Below are 10,459 nucleotides of genomic sequence, written 5' to 3'. Positions count from 1 at the left end.
GAGAAGGAAGATCATATAAGCAGCCTTTGATTCCTTGTAAAAGGAAGAAGATGTGAGCCATAAATATAACATATCCCTATACAAATAAACTGATTGCTTACTGCATCATATACCACTGCTGTCCAGTTTATACTATCATTGTGTGCAAATGGCTTCTCAAAATTCTTCCCCCCGACACACACACACACACACACACTGGGGGGCAAAGGAATACAACAAGGGGGCAAGGGAGGACATTTCACCAAATCTATCAAGAAGGGAAGCCGGGAGAAGCACAGCTTCTTCTTCCACCAACCCCAAGGGTTTTCATTTATTTGTGCTATCATTTTGGGGTTGGGTCATGGTGGCCGAGGGAGCATGGTCCTTATTTCTGTCCCACATCTCTCCATTCTCTCCTTTACAATCTCTTTCTGCAGTCTCCCTGGCAGCTCACACTTCTCCATCTGTTGGAGAAGTGGCACCCTTGAAAGTGTTGTCCTAGCATATGTAACCTGTAGAACCACTGCAGTATTGTTTGCTGGCATGGGAACTCTGTTGTCCCAGCAATTGAGATAGGCCTTGTGCTAGAAGCTACTTCTGGTGCAGTTTATGTTAGTAGTCTTGTCCAATAGGATACAGACCATTATGTCTTCCCCCCAGAAGCTGCACTTTAGCTGAAATGCAGGAGACTGGGAAAGCTGCAGAGTGCCAGAAAGATGATGGCACAATGAAAGACATGACAATTTTGCACACACCTTTGCCTCATAAATAAGTAGGCATAAGAAACTTGGCCCTTTCATTCTCATTTTTTAAAGGGAATCTATTTTCTGTCAGATTGAATGAGAAGGAGGAACAATGGAATAAAGTTTTTGCACAGCACTATTTATACTGTTATGGAAGAATGGAGTGGTAATAATTTGCCTGGACGGCACTATTCAAAACATCAGATCAGGTTTTGCATGTTTTCAGGCCAAGGCAAACAACTGAATTTTGGAACACTTGACCTGGAAAACTTGGGATAGAAATTGGGGATGACTGTGGCATGGGTCAGGAAATTGCTGAAAATATTCAGAAGGACATAGAGATGGCATTTAGCATGAGTGCCGACTGTGCAGGTGGGCACTGCTACCTGCCACTAACTATTCCTTCATGTCTTCAGAAACCCATGAATACGGCATTGTGTCTCCTTCCCCCAACCTCAACCATTTCATAATGATAACTCTATGGCATTCAGAATAAAAACAGCAGCTGCCAGGCACCAAATTGACTACAGCCTCCACCCCAAATTTACACTACATCCCCACAAACTTTGCCAAAATGCCCCTCTCATGTTGCTTTCCATGAATGGGGCAGCCACTTCCATTCAGCCTTATTATACCCCACTGTCACTCAGTAAACATATTCCATGTATGTAGGAGAGGGAAAATGACAAACGGATGCAAACTGTATCCCTCCCATGTGACCCTTTCTCCTTCACACGTGGGGAGGTGCTTTGGTTGCAGGAGTGATTGATCTGGTGAGTCTCAGGTAAGCAAGGCATATAAAATTCTGAAACACTTTTGCCTCCTCCAACAAGGAAACATGCCATATTATGACACTGACATTAAACATTCATCCTGACTACTTTTATGGAGTCTTTACTCCATCTTTTGTCTCGTAGTGCCAACCACTATTAAAAAAGTGGGTCACCATCCTGTCCTACTTGGTTTATTTCCTATAGAAAGACCATAGAAACAGAGCGAGTCAGAAGCGGCCTCCTGGGCCATCAAGTCTGACCTCTGGCACCAGCCGGCTCCGCTCTCGACATGTCCACCATGTGGACGTCCAGCCTATCCTTGAACACCCACACCAATGGGGCCTCAACGACCTCTCATGGAAGCCCATTCCACACCCTTGGGGTCCTGACTGTCAGGAAGTGCTTCCTGGCATCCAAATGGAACCTTGGCTCCCTGAGCTTTGCTCCGCTGGAGCGCATTCTGCCTTCCTCTGCAGGGGAGAACAGGTCTCTGCCCATCTCCATGTGACATCCCCTCACATACCTGTATGTTGCCAACATATCCCCTCTGAGTCTCCTCTTCTCCAGGCTGAAGAGAACCAGTTCCCTCAGTCTCACCTCATACGGCATCCCCTGCAAACCGGCCACCAACCTTGTGGCCCTACGCTGCACTGACTCTAACCCGGATATATCCTTTCTGTAATGAGGGGCCCAAAACTGAGCACAATACTCCAGTTGCGGGCACACCAGAGTCGTATAGAGTGGTAGTAATACCTCTCTTGATCTAGAAGCCACACTTCTGGCTATGCAACCAAGGGTGGAGTTTGCCCTCTTGACCACCGCATCACACTGCTGACTCATGTTTAGCCTGCAGTCAACCAGCACCCCAAGGTCCCTTTCACAAGTGCTGCTCTCCAGTCACTTGTCACCTTACCTGTACTTATGACAGCTATTCTTATGCCCCAAGTGCAAGACCTTGCACTTATCCACATTGAACACCATCCTGTTGCCTCCTGCCCACTTCCATAGTCTGTCCAGATCCTTTTGGATCTAGAGTACCTGCTCCTCAGTTGTGGCCACTGCTCCAGTTTTTGTGTTGTCTGCAAATTTGATCAGCAGACTGTTCACCCGTTCTTCCATGTCATTAATGAAAAGATGGAACAGGAGTGACCCCAGGACAGAGCCCTGGGGGACCCCACTTGTCGCTGGCCGCCATCCCAATGATTCCCCGCTAATGGTTACCTTCTGCTTTTGGTCAGTCAACCATGCCCTAATCCACCGGACAGTGCTTTGGTGTACTCCAAAACTCCTCAGTTTCTCCACCAGGATATCATGGGGCACTCTGTCAAAGGCCTTGCTGAAATCCAGGTATACCACATCCACTGCATCCCCTCCATTTAGCCATCTCGAAACCTTGTCATAGAATTCCACAAGGTTTGTCTGGCAGGACCTGTTTTTGCGGAAGCCGTGTTGTGTGGCTGTCAGCCTCCCTTCCCTATCTAGCATCACTAGATCTCTCTCTATTATGAGCCTTTCCATTGTTTTTCCTACAATGGACATTAGGCTAACAGGTCTATAATTCCCCATGTCCCTTCTACTACCCTTTTTGAAAATTGGGACCACTGATGCCACACTCCAGTCCTCTGGAACTTTACCCGTTCTCCATGAGGCCTCAGAAATGGAGGCCAGCGGGCATGAGAGAACCCCTGCCAACTCTCTAAGTACTCTCGGGTGTAACCCGTCAGGGCCTGGCACCTTTGTAATGTCCAATGCCCTGAGGAGCCCCTCGACTTCAAGGGGGGAGACTCTAATCTGTGCCCCTAAGTCCCCAGCCTCATCTAATCTCCTGTGCGGATATCCCCCATCCTGTTTTGGGGAGAACATAGAGGCAAAATTGTCATTTAGCATGTGTGCCTGTTCCCTTATATCAGTCACTGGATCTCCTTCCTCCTTATTTATAGGAGAGACCATTGAAGAACATAAACAAATCAGAACGCTTTTTCCTAGACTGGACTCTCCTGTCTGCAAGAGCTGCCTTATGTTGCGTGAATAATGACAGAAAGAGTGTGCCCCACCTCCGCAAATCATTTCCCAGGACTCTCCCAGTAATGCCCTGTCCAAGCGTTATCTCCAGAACTGCCTTACCCTGTAGTAATCAGTGCTGTAGACATCTCTGGACATCCCAAAATCTCCAATCTTCACCAGCAGGTTAGCGCCGACCAAGCAGTTCCTTGTTGCCAGGTCTCTGTGTACAAAGTGCTGGGAGGCGAGGTAAGCCATCCCAGAAGCAATCTGGCTAGCGATATGAAGCATTTGAGAGAGACCAAGCTCTCCTTTGGCTTGCCGGGGCTGCCCATCCACAAGGATCATCGCATCTGGGCCATGTGCCCTATGGAAGACAAGACAAAATAAGACAAGGAGGTTTTAAAAAAACAAGAAGATTAATAATGCAACAAGCAGAAACATTCCTTTTCGGGCATGGGTTTTAAACAGTGTCCCAGCCAGAGAAATAGCAGTTGAGTTCCTTGGAAGCATTTTGGTGAGTCCTTAATATAATGATCAGCTTCTGTTTCCTGGAAGACAGCTAGCCTGCCAGACAACCATTTCACAGGCCAGCTGCCAAAGAACATGGCAAACTACAACTCCCTTTTACCAATAACTTCCATTAGTAAGGCTGTCTTCCATTTAGGGCTGTCTTCCAGAACTTATGTTGTGGACTTCAACATAAGCAGAGCCCTTCAAAGATTTTGAATGCAATTATAGCCCATTCCCAAAAAGCAAGAGAATAGCACAGTCTAATTCCATGTGAAATCATAGGTGACAGTTTGCATTTGCTGCCAATATTGTATCAGCTGAAGTAATTGTGGTACAGGTCTGTTGGGATCATGTCCTTTCAGAATGCATGTGGCTACTGCCACCACCATCTCCACATGTGAATCCTATGCCCATTGCAGGACACATGGATTAATCCTATGCCACTGAGCCCTCTCTCAGTACTTGTCATCCAACATTGGAGGTGATGGGTGAGGGATACCATGTAGAATGCCAGAAACCACTGACATGTGGTGCAATAAGAACAATGCTGTAGTGACTTTCTGCCTCATTCACTAGATGCTACAGCACAAGTTCCTGTTTGTCCCAGTTTCTTTGAAACCAGAGTATTGCAGAGCAACAGCTAAGCAGAGTGGGAACTGATGGGGTGAAAGAGAACATCCAGCTCCCAGACTTTTCCCCTTTCCTTGATCCCTTTGCTCTTTTTTCTTGAGCTTGGCCACCTTTCTTTATTTGCCTTCTTGACTGATGCTGTTTTTTGCTGACTGTTTTCGGCAAAGGCTGTGTTGTGGTAGGACTGGGCTGAGGTGTCACCCAGGAGTGGATCAGTTTGGGAAGAGGTTCATCAAGAGCACCCCTGCTGTAGGTGGCAAGGCCACCCCTGAAGAGGCAACAGAAAAGAGGGTGGTCTGCTTGGGTTGCCTCTTTGGGGGGTCCTGTGGAAATCCAGCAGCTGAATCCCTGTGTGAAACAGAAGCACTTAAAGAATAGGCTGTCTGTGGGCACTTGCTGAGCACAGGCATGGGTCTGAAGAGCTAGAAGTGAACTGAGGTAACAGTTCTTCAATGAATGCATCCCATGCCTGGTTACTCCAATTTTTCTTAATCTGAAAAGTTTAATTTGGAGAACAGGAGCCAGCTTGCTGTTGCTCATCTTGCCAACCTATTGAAAATCATCCAAGATATTTTCTGGTAGATTCTAAACTAATTCTGCCCACTTTGGATTGACAGAGAGGACAGGACCCTGTTAATGGGGCTATATGCTAAGTGCCCCAAAGCATAAGGCAGGTGTAGAGATGCCAAAGAAATCTACCGTGCATTCAAATTAGTTTGGATTGCCATAAATCTGAATTCAGCAAATTCCATGGACTTGCAGAGAAGTATTTATGCATTTTCCTAAAAAAAACAATTCCCTTTCCATCAATGAATGAACAATGGACCAAAAGATGCCTGACACTCTGTGAAATATAGTGGGGATGGATTTAACAAAATCTATGCACGACTAGGCAGAGCTTTCTATTTTCTGGTGTTCTACAACTGCTGTTATCCTGGAACATCAGGATGGAAACTATAGCCAAATAACATCTGAAGGGTCACATGTTGCCCACTCTTGTTATACAGAGTAGTCCATATTTGAAAAAGTCAATGGTTGAGAATGAGTTTGTGTAGAATAGAGAAGCTTAAGGAATTCATTTTATGCACATTTTGATATGAACTGACTTAATCATCACTTTCTACTTATCCACTGTCTTTCTCATTTCCCAAATTTTCATGTGTAGTTTTTGGCCAGAAAAAGCAAGCTACAAAATCTGTTGAGATGTATATTTTGGAGACATGTATACAGACTATGTGTATGACAAAGGACTATAAAATATAGATTTAAATCTAAATTACTGTGGAAACAGGGTGGAACAGATTAAGGGGTGAATACATATGAAAGTGACATGGACCAGAAATAGACCAGTGGGACATCTCTGGAAATTTTTGCTAGTCTGCCATACAGAATATGGGGTCTTATCTTGATGAACACAAAGTTCAGATGTCTGTAATGTTCTGACAGAAAGGAGGCATGGGAAAAACAAGGCTGCAGCTGAGCTTCTCCAACGGATCTTTGTTAACCTCATTCCCAAATGTGACACTACATCGTTGTTAGAGAAACATTTTCAAATATTTACAACAGGATGGGTGTACATTTTTTAAAGTGTGTGATTTTTAAAAATATATATATTCGATGCATTTTGCAACTGTGATTGCAAGGTTCAGGAATATGGAAAATCCATCCAAAGCAAGTGCCCTTGCTGGCAAATGAGGCAGCTCAAATCACAGAAGCACGGAAATTCCACTCCTGCTTGCAAATCACGGCCGTGCGTCCAAGTGGCAACCTTGAATATAAACGTGGGCAGTATGACCATTGTCAGGACATTCCCCGAACTTGTGTTTGTGTCCTAAAGTGCACATTTGTATAAGTGTTCATTTCCAAAATTGGGCACTTGCACAAACACACAAATGTGCAAAGGAGTCTTTCTCCTCAAAGTCTCCTTTTTCATCCTTAATCTATGGGAGAAAAATGTGAGCCTTTGAATGGAGAAAACAGCACATTTGTTTCCCACTGGAAAAGACAGAGGAGGGAGGGAGATGGGAAGGGAAGACAAAATAGACTCTGGAACAGATTCAGGAACATGAATGAAGTAAATTGAGCATTGGGAAGGAATCCAGAGAACTTCAAAGAGTTGGAACATTCAATGTTCACCCATCCCAACTTAGAAACAGTCAGCTGGGACCTCCTGGGTCATCTAGTCCAACCCCTGGCTCCAGCCAGCTCTGCTCTGAGCTGTGCATGTCCTACCATGTGCATGCCCAGACTCTCCTTGAACACGCTTACCAATGGGGCTTCATCCACCTCCCATGGAAGCCCATTCCATACCCTTGGGGTCCTAACTGTCAGGAACTTAGGCTGAAAAGACTGTTCCATCCTTCTCATTTGGGGTATTGTTGAGCCAAGTGCCCCCATTTTGCAGCTGTGCATTTGGTTTCTTGTTCCTAAGTGGAGGCCTTGGCAGTTGCCCCTGCTGAATTCCATGCTGTTGCTCTCTGCCCAGTGTTCTGAGCTATCAAGATCACTCTGCCTCTCATCTCTGTCTCCCAGGGCATGTCTTACGATGCTTGGCAACTGAAAGCATGATATCACAGAGGCCAGGTTTGCATAGGAGGTGAAGGATGTGATGCACTTGTGCTCCCTTTCTCCTTTGAGTAGAGCTATCTGTATTTTCTCCCCAACAAGATGGGAGCTGCCATTCCACCACTAGCCTTTTCTTATCCTGGACACTGCAATTTACAGCAGACCTTTTTGTATTCTGTGGCAGTGCCACCCTCAGGTTTGACATGTCTCAGGTAACAGAGAGATTCACAAGGGTGGCATTCAGAACAGCTACAGCAGAGTGACAGATCGTTAGGAAGCAAGGCTGATGCCACTGCACACAGACCATGCTCTACAGATTACCTAGAGAAACATAACTTCCCTTGCCACCTTTCGGCTCTGGCCTCTTGACAGAGCAGCAGAGCAGCAGAGGCACAGGCTGGGAGAGAGGGCTGAGTGGCCAGGGGACTGGTGAAGGCAAGGGAGGAGCTGGCGGGGGAGCAGGGGCAGGAGCAGCAGAGAGGAAGGGGGCGGGGCCAGAGGGGCTAGAGGGGCCAGGAGGAAGCAGGGGGCAGGGCCACCAGCCAGAGGGACTGATAAGGCATCGTCCCTTGTTTGTGTCCCTTAGCTGCGGCCTGGGATGTCCGGAGACTCCCTTCCCTGAGATAAAAGTTTGTTTTGTTTGTGCTGTGCTGTGCTGTGCTTTGCTTTGTTTTTCTTCCAATTTAAATTTAAGTTTAAATTAAGTTTAAATTAAGTTTAAAATTTAAGAGGAGGTGAGGGGGCTGAGGGCTGAGAGAGCTCTCCAGGCCCCCCCGGAGCAGCCCCCCTCTGGACAGAGGGTTGAGGGAGAGGCCACGGGAGGAGCAGCTGCGGAGACATGGAGGTATGTCACCCACAGGAGGATGAGGCCAGCATGGCCTCCTCCTCCTCCTGGCACCAATCTGGAGCTGGGAAACAGATTCTCTCCACTTGGGGAGGCTGGGGCTGATGAGGCCTCGGGGGACCAGCAGGACCCCCAGCCTGGGACGTCAGGCGGCAAGGGGCCGCTGCGGGAGAGGCGAGGGCCAGGGCACGGCTGTCCACCAGCACCGGGAAGGTACGGCAGCAGAGGATTGTTGTTGGGGGCTCCCTGCTGAGGGGCACTGAGGTGGCAGTGTGCTGCCCCAACCTGGAGACAAGGGAGGTTTGCTGCCTGCTGGGCGCACGCATCCGGCATGTGAAGGACAGAGTGGAGAATCTTGTTCACTCCAGGGGTCACCAGCCGCTCCTGGTGATCCATGTGGGCACAAACGATGTGGCCAGGCAGGGTGTGGTTGGGACCACCAGGGACTTTGAAGCCTTAGGGAAGAAACTCAGGGAGCTGAAGGCCCAAGTGGCCTTCTCGTCAATCTTACCTGTCCAGGGATTTGGGCCAGGAAGGGACAGGAGGGCCTCCGAGGTGAACGACTGGCTTAGAGTGTGGTGCCAGAAGGAACGCTTTGGGTTCCTCGACCACGGCACTCGTTTTCTTGCCAATAGACTTCTGGCAAGGGATGGGTTTTACCTCACGAGGATGAGGAAAAGGTCCTTTGGAGAAGCTCTAGCGAGCTTTGTCCGGAAGACTTTAAACTGAGCCGGGGGGCGGGGGGTTCAGGCCCCCCAGTAACGTGTCTGCACTGGACAAGTGTGGGGGGAGGATCAGGGCTCTGGGAGCAGGGTTTTAGAGATACTGCAGGGCCTGACAGGACTCCTACAGAGAGGGGCCAGGTATCTGGGAGGAAGGAGGAGGCCGGGAACTCCAAGGAAAGGAAGTGGTGGGAAGGAGTTGAGGTGCATGTGCACCAATGCTAGGAGCATGGGTAATAAACAGGAAGAGCTTGAAGCTCTCCTGAGAATAGGAGGGTATGATCTGGTGGGAATCACAGAAACTTGGTGGGGTGAAAGGCAAGTCTGGAATGTGAACATAGAAGGGTATCACCTTTTTAGAAAGGACAGGAAGGGAAAGAGAGGTGGGGGCGTGACTTTATACATCAGGGAAGGGAAAGGATGCAGTGAGATAGAATGCAGCACAGATGGGGATTCGGTAGAAGTAGTCTGGGTGAAACTTAGGGGTTTTGACAGGGAAAGAGACCTGACAGTGGGGGTATGTTATCGCCCTCCAGGTCAACTTGAGACCCTGGATGATGTCCTGACAGGCCAGATTCTAAGGATATCTCAGGGGAGAGAAACAGTAATTATGGGAGATTTCAATCTCCCGGATATTGCTTGGGAGACTCACTCGGCGGTGACAGCCAGGTCACGGTGCTTCCTAGAAACTATAGAGGGAGGGTTTTTCACACAGAGGATCCGAGAGGCGACGAGGGGGGGAAACTTCCTTGTCTTGGTCTTGACCAATAGGGAGGAGCTGATAGATGAAGTACAGATTAGGAGAACTCTGGTTGCGCGTGATCACTCCATCCTTTGCTTTGAGATCAGGGGACTGGGGACGGGCAGCAGGTCAAGCACTAGAAGCTGGGACTTCAAGAGGGCCAACCTTGGCCAACTGAAGGCCAGACCGGGGAAACTCTCCTGGGATAGGTTACTGGAAGGTAAGCGAGTTGAGGAGGGGTGGATAGCACTCAAAAGGGAGGTTTTGGAGGCGCAAGCCTTGACGATACCTCTATTCAGTAAGGTGGGGAGGTGGAGGAGAGTGCCGCCATGGATGCAAAAGGAGGTGGTTAGACGGATTAGACAAAAGAGGAACCTCCATAGGAAATGGGTACTGGGGGAAATAGACAAAAGGGTATACCGGGAGGAGGAGGCCCGTTGCAGAAGGATTCTTCGCAAGGCTAAGGCTGATTACGAGCTGACACTTGCCAAGAATATCAAGAGCAACAAAAAGGGCTTCTTTCAGCATGTAAATAGGAAAAGGAAGGGGAGACAAGTGGTGGGACCACTAAATAAGGAGGAAGGAGATCAGTGACTGATATGAGGGAACAGGCACAAATGCTAAATGACTATTTTGCCTCTGTGTTCTCCCCAGTGCAGGTTGGGGGATATCCGCATAGGAGAGTACTTAGAGAGTTGGCAGGGGTTCTCTCACACCAGCTGGCCTCCATTTTTGAGACCTCGTGGAGAATGGGTGAAGTTCCAGAGGACTGGAGGGTGGCATCAGTGGTCCCAATTTTCAAAAAGGGTAGTAGAAAGGACATGGGGAATTATAGACCGGTTAGCCTTACGTCCATTGTAGGAAAAACAATGGAAAGGCTCATAATGGAGAGAGATCTAGTGATGCTAGGTAGGGAAGGGAGGCTGACAGCCACACAACACGGCTTC

The 10,459-nt window shown here is 48.2% G+C and overlaps 1 protein-coding gene across 2 annotated transcripts in view; it reads right to left on the bottom strand.

Annotated features, from left to right (window-relative positions):
• NTRK3 (neurotrophic receptor tyrosine kinase 3) overlaps window positions 1–10,459 on the bottom strand; it is a 516,845-nt gene that overhangs the window by 60,541 nt on the left and 445,845 nt on the right. For both annotated transcript variants that reach the window (XM_044438931.1, XM_044438932.1), the window contains one exon: window positions 3,620–3,863. In XM_044438931.1, the coding sequence (XP_044294866.1) occupies window positions 3,620–3,863 (244 nt within the window). The remainder of the gene's footprint in view (window positions 1–3,619; window positions 3,864–10,459) is intronic.

The sequence above is a fragment of the Varanus komodoensis genome, unplaced genomic scaffold (assembly GCF_004798865.1).
Source record: "Varanus komodoensis strain SLA01 unplaced genomic scaffold, ASM479886v1 scaffold33, whole genome shotgun sequence".
Taxonomy (NCBI): domain Eukaryota; kingdom Metazoa; phylum Chordata; class Lepidosauria; order Squamata; family Varanidae; genus Varanus; species Varanus komodoensis.
Note: the sequence above shows the minus strand (reverse complement) of the source record. Positions and strands in the feature narration are given on the sequence as shown.